Source organism: Macaca mulatta, chromosome 2, assembly GCF_049350105.2.
Source record: "Macaca mulatta isolate MMU2019108-1 chromosome 2, T2T-MMU8v2.0, whole genome shotgun sequence".
Classification (NCBI taxonomy): domain Eukaryota; kingdom Metazoa; phylum Chordata; class Mammalia; order Primates; family Cercopithecidae; genus Macaca; species Macaca mulatta.
The window spans coordinates 159,761,864-159,789,850 of NC_133407.1; the positions used below are offsets into that span (position 1 = coordinate 159,761,864).

At 42.9% G+C, this 27,987-nt stretch overlaps 1 protein-coding gene across 2 annotated transcripts; it reads left to right on the forward strand.

Moving 5' to 3' along the window:
* The first annotated feature begins 2,127 nt into the window (after positions 1-2,127).
* Positions 2,128-25,227, forward strand: ROPN1 (rhophilin associated tail protein 1). Of its 2 annotated transcripts, XM_077993781.1 has the most exons (6): positions 2,128-2,306; positions 13,542-13,669; positions 17,066-17,180; positions 18,510-18,671; positions 23,879-24,054; positions 24,873-25,227. In XM_077993781.1, exons 2-6 carry the CDS (start codon positions 13,554-13,556, stop codon positions 24,937-24,939), a joined length of 636 nt encoding a protein of 211 aa, XP_077849907.1. In that variant the 5' UTR covers positions 2,128-2,306; positions 13,542-13,553; the 3' UTR covers positions 24,940-25,227. The 2 variants fall into 2 exon arrangements, with proteins under 2 accessions (XP_077849907.1, XP_077849908.1); XM_077993782.1 differs by lacking the exon at positions 13,542-13,669.
* Positions 25,228-27,987: the final 2,760 nt, after the last annotated feature.

A 27,987-nucleotide genomic window follows, 5' to 3' on the forward strand; every position in this document is an offset into this window, starting at 1 on the left:
CCAGTGGCCAGAGCATTCTTGTTATCCTGGATGACGCACCTGCAGCCCTCAAGCCTCCAGCCTCTCCCTCCCAACCTAAGGCACACCCTGTTGGTCAGATGCCTATACCAACACCTGGCAGCCCCTCCAGAGAGGCCTCAGGAAGGCAGGTGATAGCCAGTGACTAGGTTTCTTTCATCCCTAGATCTTGTCCTATGGGCGGTGGCCATTGCCAGACCATCCAGGATTCTTCAGGTGTGCAAGGACCTGTAGAATTTTGACAAATGCCAGCAGAATGGCCTCTTTACAAATGGATGACAGCAGGCTGTGAAAAGTTTTCTGCATGCATAACCCAAAAATCTAGTCCCCCCACTTGTTCACTGATGCTTAAAATTGCTTTAAGGAGAGACAAAGGCTTTCATCTCACAACCAGAGAAAGCTTTGAAGGCCCTGGGTGAACTAATCGATTTAGACTAATACACCTGTTGTATAAATGGACTGAAAGATTAGATGATGCAATGGGCACCTTTAAAATAGGTGTGAAGTGACAAGGGGTGTAGCAGAGAAAGGTGGGGCTTTTCTTGCCTCCTTGGGTGCTTAAAATGAACAGTCTTTTTTTTTTTTTTTTTTTTTTTTTGAGACAGAGTCTCGCTCTGTCACCCAGGCTGGAGTGCAGTGGCCGGATCTCAGCTCACTGCAAGCTCCGCCTCCCGGGTTCACGCCATTCTCCTGCCTCAGCCTCCCAAGTAGCTGGGACTACAGGCGCCTGCCACCTCGCCCGGCTAAGTTTTTGTATTTTTAGTAGAGACGGGGTTTCACTGTGTTACCCAGGATGGTCTCGATCTCCTGACCTCGTGATCCGCCCGTCTCGGCCTCCCAAAGTGCTGGGATTACAGGCTTGAGCCACCGCGCCCGGCCAAAATGAACAGTCTTGAGGCCAGGTGCGGTGGCTCAAACCTGTAATCCCAATACTTTGGGAGACCAACGTGAGTGGATCACTTGAGCCCAGGGGTTCAAGACCAGCCTGGGCAACATGGCAAAACCTCGTTTATAAAAATGTAAAAATTAGCCTAGCATCGTGGCAAGCACTGTAGTCTCAGCTACTTGGGAGGCTGAGGTGGGAGGATTGCTTAGACCTAGGAGATTGAGGCTGCAGTGAGCCATGATCACCCCATTGCACTCCAGCCTGGGCAACAGAGCAAGATCCTGTCTCAAAACACACACACACACACACACACACACACACACACACACACACACACACACACAGTCTTGAAATCAGAAGACCTGGAGTCAAGCTGGGCGCTGGGCCCTACTGCCAGCTGTTTGATCACAAGCAAAATTACTCGAAGCCTTGAGCCTGTTTTTTATTTCCAAAGCGAAGGTAATATCTACCTTCAGAGTTTACCGTGGGACTTTGATGTCATCATGTTTGTAAAAGTGCCCTGGCACAGTGACCACATTCTACCCAGTAAAGATTGTCTATCTTTCCCTGTTGTCCCCAGGCAACTCAGGCTCTGCTCCTATCCACTCCATCCCTCTTTCTTAGCATTATAAGGTCAAGAGTGAGGTATCTGGGACCATGCAACCCAGGTTCAAATCCTGACTCTATCAATTGCTGACATCTTGGACAAGTTTAACCTCTCTGGGCTCAGTTCCCTCATCTGTAAAAATGGGGATAACAATAGTACTTGCCTCATGGGGTGACAGTAAGGATGAAATGAGTACATGTGTGTAATGCACTTAGAACAATTCCTGGCACCAAAGAACGCATTGTAAGAAGTGTTGTTACTATGATTCCCCAGGACTTCTCACCTGTCCACTTTCCACAAGCCGAAAGGTCAAGTTCCACTTCCGCTCTCTCACCTACAAAAGCGCACGGTCAATGGCTACACATTCTGTCCCATCCCCAACGCCCCCAGTCCGGGTTTCCTAACGCCCCCAGCCCTGTCCTTAACCCTCCAGGCCGTCTGGTCCTTCCACCAACAGCAAAGCCAAAAGCAGCTTTCAGCTTCCCCCAGCAGCGCCCTAGCGGGACCCTGGGAACCTGCCGCTGCAGGAGGGGCGGGGCGGCTCTGTGACGTCGCGCCCGGCCCTACCCCGGGTGACCTGGCAGCGGAGCCCGCGCAGAGTTTGCCAGGCGAAGGCGGAGCGCTAACGTCTAAAGCTAACGGCGGTCGTGCCCCGCCGCTGCTGTCACCCCTGGCCGCTGCTGCCCTCCCCGCCGAGGTTCTACTGCTCTTCTTGAGAAGAAGGGTGTGAGGCACTGGGTCTCTCCCCACACCTCTCGCCTGAGGCCAGACAGCCGGTTTGGGAGCGAGCCTGAGGTAGCCACCCCGAGGGGAAGTGGAGGGAGGGCAGGGCTCTGAGCGCCCCGAGGGCTGCACTGGTCTGAGCGAGGAGCCCTGCAGGACGCCCCCTGGCTTCTGAGCCTCTCCTTGTTCACAGAGCAAGGGAAAGGCAAGATCTTCAAGAGAATGTGACTGTTGGGGATTATGGCTTTCTGGCCAATTTGTGTGGGTATTTTGTACCCAGAATACTATTATACGGTTTCTTACCCTGAGGACAGTGATAGGGAGACTCAAAAGTCTGGAATCAGAGCCCTCCACGGAGGAGCCACACCTCTGCTTTTTCATCAGCAACAGGGATATAAAAATAACTTTGGGAGAATTGTCAGGTGGACCAATGGGCATACCTAGCACTTCACAGACTGCTATCACGCATTCTTTTATACCTAGCACCTCACAGACTGCTATCATGCATTCATTTTTACTAGTATCTATTGAACACTAAGTTCCAGGCACTGGGTAGGCACTGGGATGGTGTGGTGAGCAAAAACTGACCAGTCCTGCCGTGGAGTTTAGTGGGAGAGGCACATGTTACTCAAAGAATCACAGCAACGATGGGTAAGTGATGCTCTGAAAGGGTATGTACAATGGAACTGACAGGGTGGTCAGGGAAGGTTGAGCAGATTTCCAAAGGAAGAATTAACCTGTTAAGAGGAGAAGAATGCATTCCAAACAAGAGTAACCACATCCCAAACCCACCACCTCCAATTCCAAACCCAAACAGGGATGTGCAGTTGCCTGTGCTTGGTTCCAAGTGACACTCATAGAAACCCTCTGAAATTCTGCCCTGGAGCCTTTCATTCATGTAACTGGAGACTTTCATTTATGAAACGGAAGCCCTGTTTAGCCCATACCAATAAAACCAAGTGAGAGATTCCTGAAACAAGACTATAGTCTATGTTAAGACCAACATTCTTCAGCACTTGGTAGGTTATATGTTGGGCTGCCATTTCACATTAGGAGGCATGTAGGTTTCACTTAAGAGGAAATGTATTGAATTGGAAGAGTTGGGGGTATGGATGAGCTCTGGAATGTATAATTGAAGAAGGCCTACGATATCAAGAGATTTAAAAATGGAAAAGAACTTTACAAAATGTTAGAATTGAGGAATGTTAAGATAGAATGGACCTTTCTCCCACTTCTTTGATGTGAACAAATGGCCCTTATTGCCCAAAGACAGAAAAGCTGGGCTTTGGTGCCTCTTCAACTCAGAGAGTCTATGATTTCAACTTTTTGTGATTCAGAAGTGCATGGAACTCCTGAAAGTAAATGGGAACCTGGGGGGACAATTTGACCTGACCCTCCTTCAGTGTTTTCCATTTCTACAAGGGTACCACCACTGTGCACCCAGTCATCCAAGCTTGAAAACTGATAGTGACTCTAGACTTTTCTGTCCTTCACCTCCTCCTCCTTCTCCACCTTCTTTTCCACCTCCTCTTTCTCTTCCTCCTCCTCCTTCAGTAGTTACCAAATCCTGTATATCCTATCTCCTAAATACCTGTCTCTTTTATCCCTCCCTATTGCAACGACTTTTCAAGGCAGTGAAGCTCCTGAGAGTTGTCAAAAGTGCTGCCATATTCTCCTAACCAGGCTCCCTGCCTGAAGCTTCACCATCCTCTCTTCAGCTCATCCACACAACTGTTAGTCAATGTGTGTTTCAGAGTCCAACAAAGAGAAATAAATCACATAGTAATTTTTTGAGCATGTAATAATTTTAACAAGAGAAGTTCAATATAAAGAATTGTTAATGATGGGATTGGAGTAATGAAGGATTGGCTAATACGTCAGGAGAGATCTAAAATATACAGGAATCACAGATATAAGGGGCAACCACTACCCCCAAGACAGATCACTCAAGGAAGAAACCTTTCCCAGAGCTTGGTGCAGAGGGGATGGCCACAGCTGGCTGGAGAGCAGAAAAATTGCTGAGGTGCCAGGCAGGCAAAATTTACTCTCTGAAACACCAGAGAAGTCATTCACTAAAAGGTAACTCACTGACAGCACTCTGCTATAGAGCTTCCCAAGAGAGGTGCCAGGGGACACTGCTAGCCGTGGGGCACTGATGGCCACTGTGTACTCCAGCAGTTGGGCACTCAAGAGATCACACACTGCATGAACCAGATGCTGGAAAAGCTGTCTGCTACAGGATCCCAGCATAGGAGAAACTACAAGTTCCTGGAGCCTAGCAAGAAGAACATACCTAAATTCCTAAGAGAAACCTCTTCCTCCTCCAGTCCTTCCAGTGCTCTGTCCCAACAAAGCTACTCCTTATGACAACTGGCAAGGGAAAAAATGTTAAAGGACCTAGTTCAATTTTTGTGGAGGAGGCAATACAAGGTGAATTTGGAGCTGAGAGGCAAAAATTGGTAACTGGCACCTCAAGCTAACACTGATTATGTGACTCTTGTGCTTAAATTTTCTAGTGGCCCCCCAATTTTTTTCTTGCCTTCAAGAAAAAATTCAAAAGCCCAAACTTTGAGCTATATTTCCAGCCTTAGGCCCAACCACTCCTGCTTTGTCCACTTTAGAGCTCCATAATTACAGTTCCCTGAACTCGTCATGTTTCTGACAACCCCACATCTTTGCCTAAGTCCTTCTAGCTACATGAAATTCTCTCCTTACTCTCATAAGTACACATATGCTTACTGAATACCTACCCTGTACCCAGTACTCTTCTGGGGGTGTGCAATACAGCAATGAACAAACCAGGTTTTTCCAAGTCTCAGTTCAGATATCATCACTCTTAGAAAAGTACTTTCTGACCTCCTTCTAATACCTCCAGATGTTAGATACCTCATCCAAGAGTTTTTCTTCTGTTCTTCTATATCTAGTACAGGCTTCTTGACACTTATTATACCTTATTTGAGTCACTGATTTTCCTGTCACTCTCCTCCATGAGACTGTGAGCTCCATGAAGCAGAGTGTGTGACTTATTTATGTATCCCAGTATTCAGCACAATTCCAATAAAACACATAAGTTTTGTTGGATTAATGATTTCCTAAGGATCACATAATTAGTCATAAATAGACCCAGGGCCAAAATCCTGGACTCCTGCCTCACAGTCAAGAGTGCTTCTTCACTATAGCTTCATCTGCCCTCTGGATGTTATGCCACAACTAGCTATGAAGGATAGCAGCCCTATGTTTTGTTTTGGAAAAGGCCAGTGCAATGTCAAATATCGTCAGGAATGGTAATGGAAACTGAAGAGAAACATAGCCCTAATCTTACACTGGAAACTATAGTGCATTCACCCCTCAGAGCCCTTGTTTGTATGTTTTAAATCTCTGACTCACAGAAATGCTATAATGAAATCAGAAGTAGGAAGGACAACCAGCCTGACCAACACGGTGAAAACCCGTCTCTACTAAAAATACAAAAATTAGCCAGGTATGACAGCACGCATCTGTAGTCCCAGCTATTCTGGAGGCTGAGGCAAGAGAATTGCTTGAACCCAAGATGTGGAAGTTGCAGTGAGCCAAGCTCATGCCACTGCATTCCAGACTGGGTGACAGAGCGAGACTCCATCTTAAAAAAAAAAAAGTAGGAAGGACAAGTAAAAGATGAAAATGGTGTGGGGTATTATGACACTTACTCTTAATAAAGACTTTCATACACTTATATTAGACAGGGCTAAGGTGACCCAAGTGTGTATACCAGATCCCCAAATCAGGGAACCATGTTGTACAACTTTACATGACATAGTTTATATGCCAGTGTGTAAATGGGCCATGTGTTCCTAGAATGGATGATGATGTGAATGGACATGGGGGAAATCTTTGAAATATGAGCATGGCTTAGATAAACCAAAAGAGGTACCTATTCATTAGTTAAATAATAAACATGTAGAACTCATGCTTTCAAGAGGTAATACTAGCATGATATATAAGCAAGTTTGGGAAATTTGCTAACAAAGCCAAAACTACTACTCAAAAAAAGGACAAGGTCAAGTAGAACTGCTCTTAACAATATTGCTGTTGGCATCCAAATGCTGTGTTGACTTGGCCATGGGTTTGTCTCAGGATGGAAAAAAATCCAGGCTTCTGTGAAACACAGTTGAAGAAGCAAAGTTAATACAAATAAACAAATTGTGGAGATCTTGAAAGTCAAATGGCATAATTTTTATAAGAAAAGAAATGAAGATCCATTAAATGTTTTTCAGAGTGATGTAAAAACATGAGTGGGTAAGAAATTTTACTGGAGGGCAAGATGGCCAACTAGACGCAGACAAGTGGAACAGCTCCCACAGAGGAACTGAGACGACTGGAGTGCTTTTAACATGTCTTCAGAGGGAAGGCACAGACAGTGGACTGAGGGAAGGCACAAGCTTGGCTGAAGGGGGAGAAAGCTGGGAAACCCATACGGGCTGCCATACACTGAAGCTCATTTATGAACCACAACAGCTTTGGGGGAACGAGTGAGTTGAACTGGCAAGGAGCAACCTGCTCTCACCAGGGGCCACTGGAACCCTGGGAGGAGGGAACCCATCAGTCACCACAGAAACTTAAGGTGGCAGGGAGAGCTGCTTAGAGAAGTAGGGCAGCAAGCCAGATGATGTGGAGCCCAGAGAGTTTGGTGTGAGAGTGTTTGTAGTGCAGCATGGCCAGGGATGGCCATCCCACCAGGCTCAACTTGCTCCAATAAGAGACTTTAGCTGTAGGGGAACTGTTGGACCTCATCTCTGCAGGGAGGTCTTGTTCATCAGATAGGGCTGGTCTGATCTGAGCACCCGTTGGTCTGCTGGCCTCTTCCAGACCCCAGCCTGGCCATGCCTGCTTACAGGGCAATCTCAGGTGCCTTGGGGTTCCACACCATAGGTTCTGCACTGGCAAACCATGCCTGATCAGTGGAGAGCTCCAGCAAGGTGGCCCCTATGGCTGCATACTGCAGCCAGTACTTTCCTTCCCTATACTACAGCTTCCCTGAGCCCACAGCAACTACCCACATCACTTTGCTGGCCCATGTCTGCACAGGCAGGTTTTGCTTTACTTGTCCTGCCAGCACACAAGAGTGTAGTCCACCCTTGCTAACCCTCACTGACTGCCACTGCAGACAGAGCCTTGGTGGGTACAGAACCAGCAAGCCCCACCCCTGCCAACACCTGCCCTTGTGCTAACACTGTGCAGAGAATAGCAGATCCTCCTCCACCCTGAGCAACTACTCCTGCTTGCAGGGTACAGAGAAGTCACCTGGACTTGCACCGGCCAGCACCCCACCCCCATCCAACACCACCTCCAGTGCAACAGCACACACAGTCTCCATCAGGGACCCCTGCTCCCCGCAACAGCTGCCCTGCCTCTGCAACTGTGTGGTGATTTCAGGAACTTCTGTATGTCCCTGAGGACTTTGGAAACCATTTTTGTAATAATATTAAGATATTAATAAAAGTAATTAATATTTAATTTTACATTACCTTTTATGATGGAAAATAAATAATATACATAAAGTACTTAAGGAGACTATAGGCCTTTTTGACTACAACAAATCAGTTTTCAAAGAAAATATGGCTGTCCTTAAGAATATTTTTAAATAAATCACATAAAATTTTTGAAAAGCATTTGGTAAGTAAAGGGGAAATTTTGGAAACATTATTTAATTTAATAATTACAATTCTAGATTTTCACAAAGCATAAGTATTACTTATTTCAAGTATAATTTAAATATTTTGAATTCTTTTTTGTTTTTTTTGTTTGTTTGTTTGTTTGTTTTTGAGACAGGGTCTTGCTCTGCCAGCCTGGCTAGAGTACAGTGGTGTGATCTTGGCTCATTGCAACCTCATCCTCCCAACTCAGCCTCCTGAATAGCTGAGACTACAGGCATGTGCCACCATGCTTGGCTAATTTTTGTATTTTTAGTAGACACAGAGTTTCACCATGTTGCCCAGGCTGGTCTTGAACTCCTGGGCTCAAGTGATCTGCCCGCCTCAGCCTCCCAAAGTGTTGAGTTTACCAGCATGAGCCACTGCACCCAGCCAAAAAATATTTTTATGAGACTTTACTGAAGGCCTAGAGTCTCCTTTACTAAATCAATTAAATTATTTTCTATTATTATTTATGTTTAGAGGCAATGTTTATTATTTTTGTAAACAAACAAGTCCTTATAAAAGTGCATTAAGTATCAGATTTTGGATATTTGTTTAACATCAAAAGCCAAGAATAAACAAGTCACAAACAAATCAAGTCACAATGGGAAAAAAAAGTGAACAAAATCTATTGTTTTCTTAGGGACAAATGATGATGATGGTGGTGATGGTGATGATGAAGAAAAATCATACAACTTCTTTGTTAGGAGAAAATAATGTGAAAAAGAGAAAATTAAATCAAAAGTAGAGCTAAGTATTTGCAACACATATGCATAAAGATTATCATTGTCACTGATAATAAATGCATTGCAATTAAAGTAATAATCTGACGTACAGGGATTGTTTTAACAAGATAGTTGAAAGGAAAAGCCCTATAAAGGCGTCTCTGGCAGCAGGTGTTATACATAAAACCTTCGGCACAGAAACAATAGGTACTGAAATCTGGAAGTTTACCGACTGTGCCAAACAGTATCCAAATATAATTTCAACTGTTGTAAGTTTGTGAATGGTTGTAAATTTTGTATTACTATAAAAAGTTTACAACCATCAATCTTCCATGGCACACCTGTAGCCCATTCTGCCATGGCCTCTAGCAGGGAGCTCGGCTTTAGAGAGCTATGAAAGGCAGAAGAGGATTAAGTGGTGAAATGCATACTACAAACAATATTTAATGATATCCAAGTTTTCTAGGAACGCCTATGGCACAGTATGAAAACCCCTGGGGATGTACAGGGTTTAAGCAGATGAAAGAAGAAGGGTACTTCAAGTAAGCCGGCTAGAATTATCAAAATACTGAGGGGAAGAGAGAAAAGAAAGATAGATTACTGTTAACAGTGGGTGAGAGACAGTGTTAAGCTTTGGATATATAATTTTTTTTTTTTTTGGAAAGTGGCCAGAGTAGACTGTATAGGAAATTTGTGTTGGTAAAGAGTAGCAGAAAATTTTTAGTTTAGAATTATAGGTATAAATCATAGAAAACCTTGAAAGTCAGGATATGATTGTCATTTTGTGAGCAGTGCTCTCTGACTATAAAAAGCAACTTGGAAGATAGATCTGGACACACTGGACAGGACAGGCCAGAGAATGACCTGAGACAGGGAGACTAGTCAGGAGGCTGCACAATAGGTGATAAGGGGCTGAGCCAGAGACATAGGAGTAGAAATAGGAATTAATTGAAGACACATTTCAAAGGAAATAGTGGGATTTAGTGAGATTCAACAGACTGAAGAAAATGGATGACTCTCAGGCTTTGAGGCCAAAGGACTGAGAGATTAGTGGTATCACGTTCAGAGAAGAACCTGGGAGAGGGATTTAGTTGGGAGATGGACAATGGATTCTAGTGAAGTGTCCTGGAGGCAATGGGAAGTATGAAATAGAAGCACAGGCAAGAGGTCAAGGATGGGAAAACGAGTATAATCCACACAGTTTTGTCATAGATAAAGCCATGAAAAGGCTGTGAGCTCTCCAAGAAGAGCAACAGAAAGAATGCTGAAGACCTGAGTTGGGGGAAGATTGCTAACTCTTGCTTAGAGTGAGGAGGGAGGAAGAGGAGTTATGGAAGGAGGCAAAGGAGCAGTGCTGAGGAAAATAGACACACAAGAATGGCGTATGCTATCAAAGGAGGAGAAAGTCTCAAGAAGGAAACAATTGTCATGTCTAGCAGGTCACCTCCCATGTCAGACTCTGTGTATTCCAACCCTACCTCTGTCACTTATTAGATGTCATTGCAAAAGTTCTGTTATCTTTTTTAGTTTCATCATCTGTAAAATAATGCTAATATAGTCTACCTTATAGGGATACTTTGAGGATTACTTGAGAAAAATGTATGGTCCAGTACTTAGCACAGTACTGGTCCTCTTATGAGTGCACCTGGCACTTACAATAAATTAATAGATGTAATTGATAACTTTTAAGAGAAAAATACAATGATGAGAAGAGAAAACAGAAACTGCAAGAGGTTAAAGAAGGACCAACCCCTGAGAAAAGACAATGGGTATGGAAAACTTACAAGAGATTCCTTGCCCCAAAATGAAAAGAGCTTGCAGATCAGTTGTTAGAAAAGGCAATGGGATGAAGTAAAGGCTTTACTTAAGTTTGCTCTATACTGACCAAGGGTTAACCATTGTTACTGTTGTCATGGAAGCTTCCTTAATTAGGATTGGGGCATCTTTTCATTTACACGAGATTATCTGAGACTCCAGGAGAGAAATTAAACAATTGCACAACAACTAAAAGATCCTGTCAAAATACATGGACACAGAAAATGGTGCAGCCACTGTGGAAAACAGTATGGCAGTTCCTCAAAAAATTAAAATACAATTACCATATGATCCATCCATTCCACTTCTGGGTATATATACACAACACAATTTAAAGCAAGGACTTGAACACATATTTGTATACCTATGTTCATAGCAGCATTATTCACAATAGCTAAAATGTGGAAACAATCCAACTGTCCATTGACCTATGAATGGATAAAATTGTGGTACAGCTAACAAAATAGTATTCATCCTTAAGAACAAGGAAATTCTCAGCTTGGGGCCAGTGGTGCAATGGATAACACATCTGACTATGGATCAGAAGAAAAATGAAATTCTGACACATGCTACCACATGAATGAACCCGAAGACATTGTTCTAAGTGAAATAAACCACACACAAAGGGACAAATATTATATGCCATATGATTTTATATGATAGTCAAATTCATGAAGATAGAAAGAAGAATGGTGGTTGCCAGGAGCTGTAGGGAAGGAAGATAGGGAGTTCGTACTTAATGGGTACAGAGTTTCAGCTGGTGAAGATGAAAAAGTTCTGGAGTGGATGGTGGTGATTGTGGCACAACAATGTGAATGTACTTAATGCCACTGAACTGTACATTTAAAATGGTTAAAATGGTAAATTGTATTATTTTTAACACAGTAAAAGAATACATATATGTGTAGACAACATAAGACAACATTGTGCAGAGCAAATAAGGTACTGCTGTTTGATAGATAAAATGGTTTGAAAAGTCATCAGAAACAACTTATAAGAGGAACGTTTTAAATGATGAAATATTTCATACTGACAAAATTAAATACATGATGTAAGTAGAAGTATAAAAATAATGAAACAAACATCAGGGCAGCAACCATCCAGCTTAAAACATAGAGCATTACTAATAATACAGAGACCCTTGTTGTATCTCCCTAATGACGTCCCTCTCCCTCCTCTCCCTCCTCCACCAGGGGTAACCACCATTCTGAATTTGTATTTATCATTCCTTACACTTTATTAGAATATTATAACATACATATGTCACCAGAAACAATATATTGCTTTTCCATCTAGCATGGTGAGACTCCTCCATGGTGATGTCTGTGGCATACTCATTGAGAATTGTTGCTATTGTCTTAACAATTGAAGCTTTTATCGTTATGTAGTGACTCTCTTTATTCCTAATAGTGCATTTTGCCTTAAAGTATCTTTTGTCTGGCATTGGTATGTCTACCTTAACTTTTGTTGGTTATTCTTTGCTTATTTATACCCTTTTTACATTGAGTCTTTCTGTGTCTTTGTTTTTTCAGGTGTACCTATACCTATATTTTAACTCGCACATTTAAGCCCATTTATTTTTATTGTGATTACTGATATGTATGCATTGTTTTCTACCATGCTATTTGTCCACTTTCCTATGTTTTCACCCCTCCTTTCTTGCCTTCTTTTTGACTGATGAAGGGTTTTGCTTGTTTGTGTTGTTTAAAAATTCCTTTTTTCCTCTCTACAGATTTAGTGGTTATATTACTGTTATAACTTTTCTAATACTTTGCAAAGTCTAAAATTAATCATTATTTTATCCTCTTTTTCCTCCAAATAAAAGAATATAAATAAAGTAAAAGGTCATGAAGTCCCACCAACCTAAGACGACTTTAGTTTCTTGTCTTGGAATTTCCCAGCCGTGCTGGTGCTGGTATACATTGAAAACTTAGAACTAGTCCGCGGCTACAAACTCCTGGGGGACTGTCTCTCTCCTGACTAGAAGCAGCAATGCAGACAGGTCTCTTTGCTGCTTACCCCCGCCTGTAGGCAGATATTTTCAGCCACACCTTTTCCGGCTGAGGGTGGAGTCCCTGGGTGGGTCTCAAGTTTAGGTCAGAAGGGGAGTCCTTAGTCCAGACATTGCCTTTTGTGAGCCCAATCCTTGGTCTCTACCCACCCTCCCTGGCCATTTATCTCAAGGCTTCAAGTTCCTGCCATCTACATTTGCCCAGATGAGCCCTAGGTTCTGCATTTGCCCAGCACTGCGGGTTCCACTTTACTCACCTCATTGGCCACTGGAAGATTTCTCTCACTTCACTGCAAGCCCAGCAAGGCAATGTGAAAGGCTTGTACTGAGATTTGTCTGGCCTCTAGGTGATTTGAAGAGGGACAGCTTTTTAGCATATCTAATCTGTCCCTTTCTCTACTAAAAGCAGACAAAAATCTTTTGATCTGTTGTTTATTTGTGGAGGGAATTGTATACACTTTATGGATTTTCATGTTTTGTTTCAATTTGTCCTGGAACTTTTTAAGAGAAAATGTACAAATTTTCCGCTTGACAATTAGAGTGGAAAAGAACACGCAGTTATAAAGAGAGACGCTCATCAAACGGCTGTTTAATGATAATTTTTATGTGGAAATGGCCTAATGTCAATTCACAGAGGGTTCAGAGTAAATTTTGCTACAATTCTTACCCAGCTAATAAGAGCTGGACGACATGGAAGGATGTTCATTATATAGTTTTGAGTAAATAAGCTGTTTTGTATAATCTTATTTTTTTATTTTACAAACATATATATTTATACTGAAAAATTCTGGAAGGAGACATCCAATATTTTGGGGTGATATCATTAGGGAATTTTTTGCTGACCTCCACTTTTTAAATGAACAAGGCTGTGTAATTTTTATGTAAAGGACATAAGTATTTACAACAAAAAGTAGGGGTTAGCAGACGGCTTTCTAACCTTGGCGTTGTGTAAGCATAGAATGCATTTGTCTTGCAGAGTCCCCAAAATTGAATGTCAAACAGAGGCTGGGTGACCTCCTGTCCAGGATTGCTCTCATCGTATGAGTCGAAGTTTTCATCTTAGGGATTTTTCTTCTGAGAATAGGCCAACCAATCAATGGCTCAGACAGATAAGCCAACATGCATCCCGCCGGAGCTGCCGAAGATGCTGAAGGAGTTTGCCAAAGCCGCCATTCGGGCGCAGCCGCAGGACCTCATCCAGTGGGCAGCCGAGTACGTGCTCCTTTCTCGCCTTCACCCCTTGGAGGACAGCCGGAGAGAGAGGGTCCTGGAAAACCGCAGAGGTTGCCATGGCTGCAGCCAGGGGGTCGGGACTAACTGGCATCATCTTTGTTTTAGCTCTGGCATTGCTTTGATGCTTTAAAATCCACACATAAATATTACATCTAGCGGGGTGAGGATGGGATGCCTCCCCTAAGCGAGCCAGATTGAGCAGTAGGACGCCAGGTCAATAGCCTGTGTCCTGGGGCAAGCAGCAAGAGTTAAGTGACCGCCTCACACCAGCGTATGCACACCCACCTCCTCCCTGCTCTCCTTTTCCCAGTCCCGGTGGAAAGAAGGGCTGGGAATCTCCGAAGCTTAATCTGCCTTTCTTCGTTCTCCTGTCTCACCACTAGATGGCAGCAGTGCAGCCGGGGGAGGGACGCGACAGCCCTGGGTGGATGGGGTGGGACCAGTCCAGCTAGTTCACCCCTTTAAGGAGACACTTCATCCCCTGTGTTAAAACTCTTACTTGGACCCAACCAAAGACGCTTTGTATCTTGTCTTTGAGGAAATTGTTATTTTCTTTAGTGTTTCTCTGAACTGATTTGTTCTGCCAACATAAAGATGTCCGCACAGTACCCATTGCATTCTGGAGAAAGGCCAAGCAGAGTGATGGGGTCCCCAGGCATGGCTGAAAACAGTGTGCCTCAAACACGCGGGCCTTCTTTCAGGAGAGACCTCCAGAGGCTGCTCAGTAGATGGAGCTCACACAACAATGGCTGCGGGCCGGGATTGAAGCAGCTTTGCACAGAAAGCCTCTCAGCTATGAAATTGCTCCTTAGACAAACTTGCCTGCTTGAAACTGGGGAACCAGGACTTGAGACAGGAGCTGGAGGATAACTAGACCTCTTGGACCATTTTCAGGCTATTTTTACTGTTTTATGATTCCCTGCTTAGGAGGGTCTCAGTAGGAAGGGGAGAGTGAGAGAGGCCGTTGAGAGACAGCCAGTGAGTTGGGGAAGGGAAGATGTCCTCAGCCTGAAGTTGTGAGCGGGTATACTGTGCAGATGGTGGGGAGAGTGTGGACACCTTTGAGAAGACACAAAATGTCATCTAAGAGGGGTCTTTCGGAGTCTCTGGGCCAGTGCTGTGCTCCCGGGCTGGATTAGGATGCAGCTTTTACAACTGGAAGGAAAATAGACCAGGGGTGCTCATAAAAAGAAACATAAATGGCGGTTGCTTCGCCTAGTAATGAGCCCTGTTTAGTTTTCCATTCTAAATTTTATATATTGCCTCTAAGATTGAACTTTAGCATCAGAAGACTAATTTATTTTGGCATAGTCAGATAGACAGACTTTATCTTATACATTCGTTTCAAACCCATTTTATTGTCCTTGTGCTGCTGTTTTATAATAAGCAAGATGACATTGCTTAGTACTGTCCCTGACATTTATGGAAGAAGGCATTCACTATTGTAGCCTGCTCGCTCTCATATTGTATCATGTGCTATAATTTTTTAGACATCCATGAAAACTTAGTTTGTAGTTTAACCACAATGAAAAAGGAGGGCATGACCTAAGAGCCCCCTCCTTTCTATCCAGACGTGAAAAGCACCGCTCAGATGGTTGTATGTGACTTACTTAAAACCTGTACCATTTTAGAGAATAAAACTCTACGAAGTATTTCCAAGACAAAATACGTATTTAATCCATTGCAAGTAAGAATTTCACTACATATATGTTGTCAACGAAGAAACCTCTTACCAGGCATCGGCAGGACATATACTTCTTTGTCCTCTGGTAGGCATGTGTTACAACACAAATTTGCAATCTATGTGTATAACCATGGACCTGATCACTTGCAAATGAAGCTCAATAACCCAAAGAACGAAATCCATGATTACAGCTTTATTTCCATGTTGTCTAACCAATCCCACAAGAAGTCCAGAGAGGTTGGTGCTGAGTGTTACTCTACCTGGGCAGCACTTCTGTAGAATGAGGTGCTGTGTGTCTCTGTCCCTCCCATTTATACCACCCAAGTCTGGTTATAAAGCCTGAGGCCACACCCCGCTCCTGCTGTCACATTGCACCCACACCCCACCCACCCCAACACTGATCTGTGTGCAGAGATTTCTCATGCACGTTGTTAAATGTGGCCTTAACGTATTTCTTCTGCCCTTCCTGCTGATGACCTCCAAGGGGTGACTGGCAGTTACTGCTTTAGTCCATGTAGCTTTAGCTCTGCCTGGCTATGTGGCTCAGAGACAGGCAATGGTTAGCCCATGATTGTATGGCTTGACCCTAAAATGGACTTTTACTAAATTCCCTCTATATTTATTTACGTACAACCTGGATCTGGAGGAAGTAATGGAGGGAAAAAAGCAGGGAGGGACAGAAATTTGTGGCTCATGGATCATCAATAACCAGGCTTTGATGGAGACAGACGCTGCCATACAGCATTGGTGACCCACATGTCAGCGGCTCATGTCCGTTCCCTGCTGCAGGCAGCCTCTTTTCATCTTATGCCAATCCTGAAACAGAACCCAGTACTTGTTCCACAATGCCCCAAAACAAAGTCCACTCCACAAAATATTGAGGAGCAGGCAGATTTTACTGAAAAATTTGAGGGAAGATGGAGAAACAGTTTTATTTCACAGTCACCATATAGCTTCAGATTGTCTCAAACCTTCTTTGGCTTGTCTTCTCTCCTGAGCCTTGCACGGTGCCCTGACAACCCTCTCTCCCTTCCCTCTTGAAGCTCCAAGCCTCACTACCTCTGGCCAGAAACCCTTCCTGATTCACCCCTAGGACACTTCCATCTCTTCCCCTTCCCTCCTTTTTTGTTTCTTCAGAGATGGGGGTCTCACTCTGTCACCCAGTCTGGAGTGTGGTGGCACAATTATAGTTCACTGCAGCCTCAAACTCCTGGGCTCAAGTGCTCTTCCAGCCTTAGCCTCTGGAGTCGCTGGATTACAGGCCCTAGACACCATTCCTGTGCTGTCTTCCCCTTTCTTTTTAGTTCTCTTCCAACTTCTCTTCCCAAGATTGTATATACATGTGTAATATACATCTGCGTGTATAAAACATTCAGAGATGACTGAAAAAGAAACCTGAACCCAGTATGCTCCAGGGAATTGCATACCCAAACTTTTCTTGGTCCTTCCTCATCCTTAGAGAAGAACAAAGCTTTGTATTCTCTAAGCATTCTCTGTGCCCTAAGTGGAGAGTAACACATTCAGGCTTTTCCCATATGTAAGTGAACTAAACACAATGACACATAGGAGCCACTTCACAAAGCTTCCTTTCTCTACCTCCTTCCCTCAGAAAAAGGGGGAAGGATTGCTAGAACAGCCAGAGGCCACTGGATATAGGATGCTCCTCCTACTCTCTGACTTTTTTCTTGTAGTTATTTTGAGGCCCTATGTAGAGAGATGCCTCCGGTGAGAGAGCGGTCTGAGCAAGCTGCTTTGTGTAACTGGACAGAGCTAACACCTGAGGTGTTAAAGATCCTGCATTCTCAGGTAAGGGCCCTGCTGCAGCATTGAGGGGAATGTAGCACAGTGTTGAGGCTGGGTGGGTACAGATGAAAGCCCTCTGTTCTCTTGCCAGTCAGTTGACCACTTAGCACCACCCTAAAATACACTAAACCGTGGACTGAAAGTAAATCTTCCCTTGGGGAAATGGGAATAATTTTGAAATAGGCTGTAGGCTGAGTCATTGGTGGGGTCATCCCAGGTTTCCTTGAAGCTGGCAGAATGTACAGGGGCTCAATGCAATGCTAATCTCGTCTCTCCAGAAAAGTGCAGGTCCTCAGTCACTCGACAGTGTCTCCCTTACTGATCAAGACCATAATATGATGCCAATCACAGTTCGGGGAAGGGCATATTTCAGCTCCCCAGCTATCCCAGGTCCAAACATAGCTTTTAGCTTTTAGGGAGAGGCTGTGAGCCTCTTCACAGCCACATCATCCTGGGAGCTGCCTGGAGAATGAATGCATGAGGAGGGTCCGGTTGGAGACAGTTTGTGGTTTGGCCAATTCCCAAGAAATACGGTTGAGCACCACCATACCCTGCTTTATGATCCAGGACAGAGAGGTTAGGGGTGATTTAGGACTGGTGCGGCTAACTACCTTGGTGCCAGAGGCTTAGCATTTCGCTGGAATCAGAGGGTCAGGAAAGGTGGTGGAGCACTTCATCAGGGGCATCTGTGATCTTGTTGCATTGGTGGCCAACAACCGGTCACCTTCCCTCCTTTTATCCACCAAGTACCTTGTGCAGTGAACATGACAGAGCTCTAACGTACCTGGTATCAAGCAACATTAGGCGTCCAGACCAAATCCCCGTGGGTCAGCCACATACCCCACATCATTCCGGGGAAAGCATGAGGGATGCGCTTGAGGTCTAGAGCTAAGAACTCAGTGCAATCTGGAAGGAAGAGACCTATGTCTTGTTTTAATTTTACCATTAATTAGTGGTCTGAGGTAAGCCCTCTACCCCCTGGTTTTGTTTTCAGGCTGTTCTATCTGTCATATAAGGAATAAAACAATTTAGGAATACAATAGCAGATAAAAGCTATTGTCACCAGAAATTAAAATGTAATATGAATGTATATCTTTTGCATAATTCTGACACCTAAAGTTTAACAATTAATAAATTATATTTCAGCATGCTCTTCACTAGGATTTGCAAAGATAATTGCCACACAGAGCCATCTTGTACCTTCCTAACACCCCCTCCCGCCCCTTGCCATGTGCTGGGAGATGTGGACCTGGCCTGGGGGCGGGGTGTTTCTCAGGGCCTTGTCTCAACTTCTCCCACATCTCCGTGTTGTGTCTGTCCCCTGCCCTGCAGGTTGCTGGGAGACTGATCGTCCATGCAGAGGAGCTGGCCCAGATGTGGAAAGTGGTGAATCTTCCAGCAGATCTGTTTAATAGTGTGATGAATGTGGGTCGCTTCACGGAGGAGATCGAGTGGCTGAAGTTTTTAGCCCTTGCTTGCAGCGCTCTGGGAGTTGTAAGTTAGCTTGACTGTTTTGTTCCTGAGGGGGCAATCTCCCTCCGGGCCTGGAAGGGCAGTGGATCTATACACGTGGTCAACTCTCCAGGGCTGATGATAAACATGCCTCTTCTCGCCTTGGCCTTCTCCTCTCTAAAGCAAAGTCATTTCTGTGCTCGTCAGGCAGAGGCAGGGGCTGGGAGGGGCAGAGGGAGACACCATCGTCAGGCTCTGGGGAGAGTTGACTACAGTGTAGCTCTTGGATTATTTATGAATATTGCCCTCAGATTTGTTTTCACTCCACTCCCTCCATTCACATTCCCAGAGACAGCCAAGAGCCGGCTGCAGAAAAAGACTTCCAGACACCTAGAATATATATCAATAGACACTTTTTAAAGGGGGTACAATCTTATAGAAAACTATGTAATAAACAGAATTGGATGCGAAACTCAGACATAAGAAAGCAAAAAAAAAAAAAAAAAAAGAGAGAGAGATGAGGCTGTTTCTGAATTTAGTCATGACATCTCCATGGATGCAGGATGTTCATACAGATTTATGCCTTTTCCAAATTTGACTTGTTTGATATTGGAAAAGCAATTTTACTGGTTTGAAGCCAAAGATGCTGAAAGCAGTTTATATGTATAGATATTTAAAGCTTGGGTATCTTATATTGGACTTACATTGTTAAACATTGTTAAAGTAACTTAAAATGAATCAAAAACATGATTTTTTAAAAGAATCCCTGAGATACATACAAGTTTGAAAATTATTGAGAAAATAATTGCGTCTGCCAAAACCGAATGGTATGAAAAGGTAGTCTGAATCATTCAGCATATCTAAACATAATCTTGTTCTTCTCAAATATGCTTGGAATACATATTTGACAGTTTTATTTCTGAGAAAATTTAGTGGAAATATTGTAGTCCAACTTTTCCTATAGGTTCCCCTACAGCCTTCATCATAATCACTTCTTTAGAGAGAAGCAAACAAGAGGACATTTGTGGCTCTTTTTTTCTTCATTTTCCTTTATAGCATTTATTACTGAATAAATCACTATCCTCCAAGGAGGAAAGAAAAGTAAGCAGCAGAGGCCTATGAGTTGTCAATCAAGACTGGGGAAAATCACAAATGGGAAGATAAAAAATGGACATATTTTATTAAATTCTCATAGGGTTACAGATTTTTTCACACCACATTTTGAGACATTTTGGGGTGAAAATGTACCTTTAAAATTTTATCTGTAGTTAATTCGGATCTTCTTGGTCTATCCCACCCACAAAGGGTCAAATAAGAAAATAAATAAATTCAATCCAATCCTGAAATTTTAGTCTGATGTGGTAACTGAAACAGCCTAAAGATAAATTTCCCAGTATCTCAGGTTTTTCCTCACCACGCTCTCTTCTCCAAGATGGCAGTTGAATGTAGATGGAAAGAAGTGACTCTAGGACCACAGAGCAGTCAAGTGAAGGGTTTCCCACAGCCCTCAGTCTTCTCTGGCATCTCTGGTCTCCATGGCAATGCCTGTCTGTCTGGTTGCTAGCTGCTTGCAGCTTAAGTTTTTGGTCTCGTCTCTCCCAGACTGGTGAAAGGCTGACGATGCCTCCCCCACCGGCTCATTTCAGTTCTCGATGGTGTCGAGGGCCTCCTTGAGTTTCTGCCAGGCCATCCTATCTGCTCCCTGGCTCTGGTGGTCTACTTCACAGCCCCTCACCAGTGTGTGATGTGTCTGAGGCCTTCCCGTATCCCCATACCTCAGAGTAACAAAGAATGACTTTGGAAAGTCAGATTCCAACCCTCCCTCTGTTTGGTCCACTGTGTAGATGCGAAGTTTCCTCTGATGTACCTGCCTCCCAAACTGGAGAAGGGGAAACCACGAGGTGAATTGTATCTTTCTACTTCCCTTCTAAAACAAGGAGGTGGGATTCAGTGTTCCATGAGGTTCATCTACCTCTGACATCCTGTGATTCTATCCCCACTTCTCTGCTTCCTCTGAGACACCCTCAGGCCTACCTCTGAATAACAGTGAGCTCCTCCAATTCTAAGAGGCCTTGACATATCTGATTTTGTTCTGCATCATCCCCATGTCAAAGAACCCCTAGAGGTAAAGTCAGCCTGGAGGTTAAGTCTGTAAATAAGGGGTACCCTATGAAACCAGTAATCAATACCCTTATATTCATTTCTATCATGCTGGACTGTTTCTGGGATCTTAAATGTGGGGCTGGTCAGTGATACGGTGTGAATGTTTGTGTCCTCCCAAAATTCGTAAATTGAAACCTCAACTTCCAAGATGATGGCCTTAAAAGTAGGGCCTCTGGGAGTTGATTGGGTCATGAGGTTGGAGCCCTCATGAATGGGATTAGTGCCGTTATAAAAGTTGCCCCTCCACCAACTGAGGACACATAGAAAGCATCATTCATGAGGAACACGCCCTCACCAGAGAGCAAATCTGTTGGGTCCTTGGTCTTGGACTTCCCAGACTCCAAAACTGTGAGCAAAAATTTATGTTGTTTATAAATTACCCAGTCTAAGGTATTTTGTTATAGCTGAGACTAAGTCAGGGGTTACCATCTGGTGGAGACCTTGCATCCTAGTTAATTCATATATCCTTAGAGGCAAGCCCAGAATTTCTCTTTCCTTTGCAAATTCAACAGCAAGACAGGATCTCTATGCCATTCAGAAAAGCCAGTTTGTTCCTTGTAGAAGAGTCTAGTAACAGGAATTTTTACTCCAGTAGGTAATAGGTACATTTACTCCATCTTGAGCTCTCTGCGTCTAATACTCATTATTCAGAATGCGATGGCATGCAGACCTGCATTCCTCCTCCCTTCAGCACTCCTTCTTCTGGACTGGCCTATGCCACCTCCTGTTCCACTGAATTTTTAAATATCCACTGATTATTAAAAAAAGAAAGAGATCACGTATGTAGAAAATAATCATGTTCACTGGAAGGAATGACATATTTTGTTAGCAAACGATTTACATTTCAAGGCTTTCACCTCTAATTTTGAAAATGAAGCTCGCAAGATGCTTAAAGATTATGTCTGTGAAGCAGATCCCAAAAAAATATTGTGCAAGAGAATGAAGATCTGTTTACTTTAGATTTATGTCAGTTTACCAAATAGCTCCAGTCCAAAGAGTTATTTATCCACTCATCCATTTATTAAATCTTTAAAAATACTTAAAAATCTTATGAGGCAATAGAATTTGAAGGTTTGTTGTTTGAATAATCAATAAAAAATGATGCATAAGGCTGAAAGACCCTATGTTAGTTTGTTAGGGCTGCCATGACTTGGTGGCTTGAACAACAGAAATTTGTTGTCTCTCAGTTCTGGAGGACAGAGGTTCTGGGAACAAGCTGTCAGCAGGATTGCTTTGTTCTGAGGTGTTTCTCCTTCTCTTAAAAATGGCCAGCTTCTCGAACTGTGTCCCTCTGTGCCTGCATATCTGGTGGCTCTCTCTTTATGTCCTAACTCCTGTTCTTATAGAGACACCCTACTGACTTCATTTTAACTTATCTTTTTGAAGGTCGTATGTTCAAACGGAATCGCATTCTCCAGTTCTGGGGTTAAGGCTTCGACATATGAATTTTAGGGGGAACAATTCAGCCCATACCAGCACCCCATGGGAGAGGGCAACAGAACAAAGCATTAGGGGTGCAGAGGGTTGTTTTTGTTTGCTTGTTTGCTTTTTTACAGAAACGGGTGAGCTGTGGGTGGAAATTATAAAGTTCAGAGTGTGCTCGCAAATCTACCCCAAACCATTCTCTTACTCACATGCATGACTTACCATCCTCCCAGACAGCCTCATGTATACTAGTTAGCCCATGCCTGCCCTCCCACCCACTCTGAATTAAGTGGAAGTGCCTAGAAGATGCAGTGTTTCACAGCGATTTCCATGAGAGGATCCCCAGGGGCAGGGGAGAGGAAAGGAAGGTGGCCTACCTCAAACTCAGTTTTTTTTTGACATTGTGTGGTTTATTGAAAATTTTGTTTCAGAAAATAACAATGCTTATTAAATGTAAAGAAACAAATTCTAATATTAACTCAATTAAAATTAATAATTATTACAAATTATGTTTAAATTACTTGCCATCAAGTCAAACTATCACTCAAGGAAGAGTTTATTCACATCCTCAGTACCTCAGTACCTCCTGACATAGATTACACTCCTGGATAACACATACCCTAGTACCTCCTGACATAGATTACACTCCTGGGTAACACACACCACAGTTAGAGAAGCCCCATCTAGGCAATCATTCTGTTCTGGGAGAGGATGAGAGAAGAACAGCAAACATCAACTGCTAAGGCAGGACAAGTCTCCGCTACTAATCATGTGGGAAGAAGCAGCTGCTTTTTCACTCCCCCTAAGGACTCAGGACTGATCATTCACTGATCCCTGGAAGGGTGTGTCAGGATGATCTGTACATCATCAGTTTCAGTAAACCACCAAGATCTGTATGCTGACCTTCATTTCACAACTCTTTCCCTTGTATTATTTATTCAAAGGGTGGGTTTATTTAACGACATGAGATTAGTTCTGAGCATGCTCCTTTAATGTTCAAGTTTCATTGTAAGGAGGGTTTGCTTCTGTAGTAACCCCTCTATTAAAATTCCTGGCACTCATTGTCAACCAATATTTCCCCTACAATATAAGGGTTAGTATTATGTAATATTAAATAAAGCACTAGGTGATTCTATTTAGATGGGCCCAGATGCTTTAGAGGAATGTTTATCTTGATGTTCAAGAACATTTTTCCAGTATCTTCCTGGGTCTCTATTTTTATGGGGAAATTACCCTTCTTCTACTGTGTCATTGCCACAAGTATCTTGCTGGATTATATGGGCTAGACCATTTATCTCAACTGTTTAAAGATTGGAAGGTAATAATAATAATTCTAACTATATAGAAAGCAAATCAACTTCCCTCCTTTAGTGAGGTTTTTTGGGCTAAAGTAATAAATATTTTAAAGTACTCAGGAATTTATAAATTTAATTCCTCGAGTAGTCTTCTAACAAAGAAAAAAATAAAGATACCCAATACTTAATTTTTTTAGAATGAATTAGTGACATTTGAATGTAAAAATTTCAAGCTTTCTAGAATCTTAAATTGTTCCCACTTCATTTTATAGAGGAATATTTTTGTTTTCTTTCTTGTATCTCAATGGATCTCAGGAATATTGCCTGGAAGAGTAACTTTCTCCTCATTTTATGTAACTTTTATAGACTATTACCAAAACTCTCAAGATATTGTGTGAGGTCTTATCATGTGACCATAATGGCGGGTCGCCCCGGATCCCATTCAGCACCTTCCAGTTTCTCTACACGTATATTGCCGAAGTGGATGGGGAGATCTCTGCATCACACGTCAGCAGGATGCTAAACTACATTGAACAGGAAGTGTAAGTTAACTTTTACCCATTGGAGGTGAAAGAATACCAGGAAAACAAATCTAGCAGGCCAAGATAGAGATTATTGTATTATACTGCTCTGGAAATAGAAAAGTATTTTGAGAAACATGAAATATGGATCTGAAAGAAAAGGGGGAAGGGAAGGAGAAGAGGAAGGAAAAGAATGATAAAGGACAATAATTCTTTGAGTCCTTCTGAGACTAGCAGTAGTGGCAGCAGCACCTGAGAACATGTTAGAAATGCAGAATCTCAGGCTACACCCTGGACCTATGGAATCATAAACTCTAGGGGTGGAGCCCAGGAATCTGTGTCTTTATAAGCCCCCCAGTAACTCTGACTCACGCTTAGCTATGACCAGTGGAACCGAAGTGGAGGAGAAGGAGGAGGAGGAGGAGCAGGGTTAAAAGAAAAAGAGGGCTGGGCATGGTGGCTCACACCTGTAATCCTAGGGATGGCTTGAGCTCAGGAATTCAAGACCAGCCTGGGCAATATGGTGAAAACCCATCTTTACTAAAAATACAAAAATTAGCCGAGCATGGTGGTATGTGCCTGCACCAGTTAATTGGGAGAATGGCTTGAGCCCAGGAGGCAGAGGTTGCAGTGAGCCGAGATCGCACCAGTTACTCCAGCCTGAACGACAGAGCCAGACCCTGTCTCAGAAGACACACACACACACACACACACACACAAAGAGAGAGAGAAAAAGGAGCAACAGCAGAATTAATGTGAAATGAGAGAGTTATTTGTATATTGTCTTTCTAAGATTAACTGTCAGTGAACTAACTGCAGATATACCTTTTTCCAAACAGAATTGGGCCTGATGGTATAATCACGGTGAATGACTTTACCCAAAACCCCAGGGTTCGACTGGAGTAAAAGCACAATTTTTGCAATTTTAAAGGAAGATACAGAGATGATTGTACTTCAGAATGACTGAAACCCATATACCACCCAAAATCAATTTTCTTGTACAACTGGTACACACTAATAAACAATTAAACATATGAAATCAGAAATGTGCGGAATTAAGATGTGAAATTGTTGGAACAAAACACCTTCGTTACCAGGAGATTAGTATTCTTCCCACGTGGACACTGAGTAAAAGTGGCTGACAAAGCATGGATAGAAAATGTATCTCCAATCAAAGCCAGACTGTCAGACTTTAAAAAGTAGTACGTTAACCAGACACAGTGTTGTTGTTCTGTGATTGTTAGGCATAATTTGGATGAGTGCCTTTTATATGGTCAATTGAAGTTTTTACCAGTTTATTTCTCCATTTGTTGGTACTGTGCTAGTCATTCATCCTCTCACTCATCAATATTTATTGAGGTTAGCTATGTGCCAGGAATAGGGTTGCCAGAAAAAAATACAGGGCACCCAGTTAAATTTGAATCTCAGATAAACAACAAATATGTTTTGTTTTGGTTTTTGCTAAACCTGGCAACGTTCTAGGAACTATGCTGGCTTGTGAGCACATACAAATAAATAATATCAGAATTCTACCTTCAAGGAGCTCACAGTCTAACACTAAGACATGAACATAAATCACTTTCATGCAAATGGCCTTGAGAAGAACTAACAGTATTCCAGAAAGTGTCAATGTCAACGGATTTTTCTGAAACCATACACAGATGTCATAGAACCCACTAGAGAAAATCCCCTACATGAGCCTAAGACCTTCTGACAAGGTCTTAAAGATTTTCCTTTCTCGAAGGAAACAGACGAGATTAACAGGCTGTGATTATGGTTCTTAATATCAGGTGTGTCAAGGTCGCTGGGTCAGTCCCTTCTATTTGTAATACTATCCCCTCTTAAAAGTTGCTTTTGCTCAAAAATCATGTTATGTTATATGCATATATCTCGCTACATCAATTGAGGAGAAATTTGTCTATTAGTGTCTAAAGGTAAGAGGAGATTGTGATTGGATGTTACCATGGTCCTTGATTTCTGACTCGAGTGAAACAATAAAAGGGACGTAAACAGATTCTTCCCCCACAGCACTGGGCCGCACCTGCAGAGATGGGCAACAACTAATCCTACCTGCTGTCTGCCTTCCTAGCCAAAGTGGCCGCTCATTTCTTTTTTTTTTTTTTTAACTATAAGTTCTAGGGTACATGTGCACAATGTGCACGTTTGTTAATATGTATCCATGTGAGTGGCCCCTCATTTCTATCTGCTCTGGAACCTAAGGCTGTTTGAGAAGGCTGAAGCACTACAGGTGAAACCTGGCGCTGTAATTAATCAGGATTCGAGAATGAGTGAAACCCTTTAACCTGCCTCAGATTCTTGGTGTCTCTCAGTTTCTCTTTCACTGTGGCCGAATAACTGAAATATGGTCTTGTCTGCAAATAGAGAATAAAGGGGGACAGAGAGCCCCGTTTGACAGACTTTAAAATAACAAATTAGGTTCATACATGTAACAAAAGCAAGAGTCCTTTGTACATTTGGGAAAGCAGGTTGAAATCAGAAACTTAGTCTTGTTAGCCTTCAACATAATCCCTCAAGAGTGAGGCTAATGAAATTCCAATGATCAAAGAGTGTACTAGACACAGACATGAAGTTATTGGTGCTGTAGCTATCGGTGCTTACTGAGACGAAGCACAATTGGCGATACCATTGTTGCACTGCCAATTGCTCATCTTTTGAGCCACCACTTGGTGTGCGCCATCTTCCTCCTCTCCTGCCCTGGTTCACTGGGGCAATGCTTGCTCTAAGCTATTGATATTGCTATGCCACAGCTGCTCACTAGGGACACAGTATCTACAGCACATCTGCCAAATCAACCTGCTTCTGCAGTCACCCCAAGGATGGAAAACAGCTTTGTGCTTTGCCCTCTACCTGGGCTATGCTCTATTAACAATATTACAAATACTGTATTAATGATAATAGCCAACATTTATTAAGCACTTACCACATGTAAGCCACTGTGTATAGTGCTTTATACATTCTCTAATTTTTCCTTACAATATCATGAAGTCAGAGTCATTATCTCTAAGAAACAATCTTAAATAAGTTGTTCAATGTCACTGGTGAGAAATAATTTGAATCCAGATCTGTCTGACTCCAAATCTATGATGCCTTGTATATATCCTCAGTGCCTGTCTAGGTATGGGATTCCTCCCACCCCCCTACCTGAAATAATCCCTGAGACAGGGATTTACATGCAAATAGTTCATTTAGGAGGCGATCCCAGGAACAGTGGAACAGGGATAGGAAGAGTAAGATATTATAGTGATGGGAAGAAAGCTAATAAATGGTGTGTTATCTAGCCAGTTACCTCTATACCCCAATACTGCTGGGGAACTCTGGGAGACAGCATAGAACACATCTCAGAGTTATCCCAATTGAAGGAGGAGGAAGCTCTTCATCCATCACTGGATAATCCTCACCTGTCATTGACTGAGGGCTTCTTCCAGGGGAATTAATGTTCTGCCTTTCCAGCTTGCCTCAGCTTGCTCCTTTTGCTCCAGAAAATAGGCTCTCGGCCAGGAAGTCATAGATGTTCACAATAACAAGCCACCCGCATCTGCTACACTGCCTTACAAATATTTTAATAAAACAAAATTTTAACATTTTAATCATTATTAATGTTTCTTTGGGTCAGGCACAAGTCTTCAGGGTCTGCAGGGCAATAAGTGACTGTCATTGTGCTGTATTAAAGTTCACATCTGACCCACAAACGTGGCACATTTTCCCCAACCATTTCTTCCTTGTGATCAGATCATTCCAAAGGGGGTCCCTTGATTCTTGCTGCCAACAGATCCTTGTCAGACCCATCCTACTGGCTTTCCTATCATAATGAGCAATATCTATAGAGTCCCAGCATGACCCCAGTTAAACTGTCAAATGAAGGCCCTTGTAACATATGGTTTGTATTTCTCCTTTAAAACAAATTTCAGGAAGCAATAAAATCAGGATTTTATA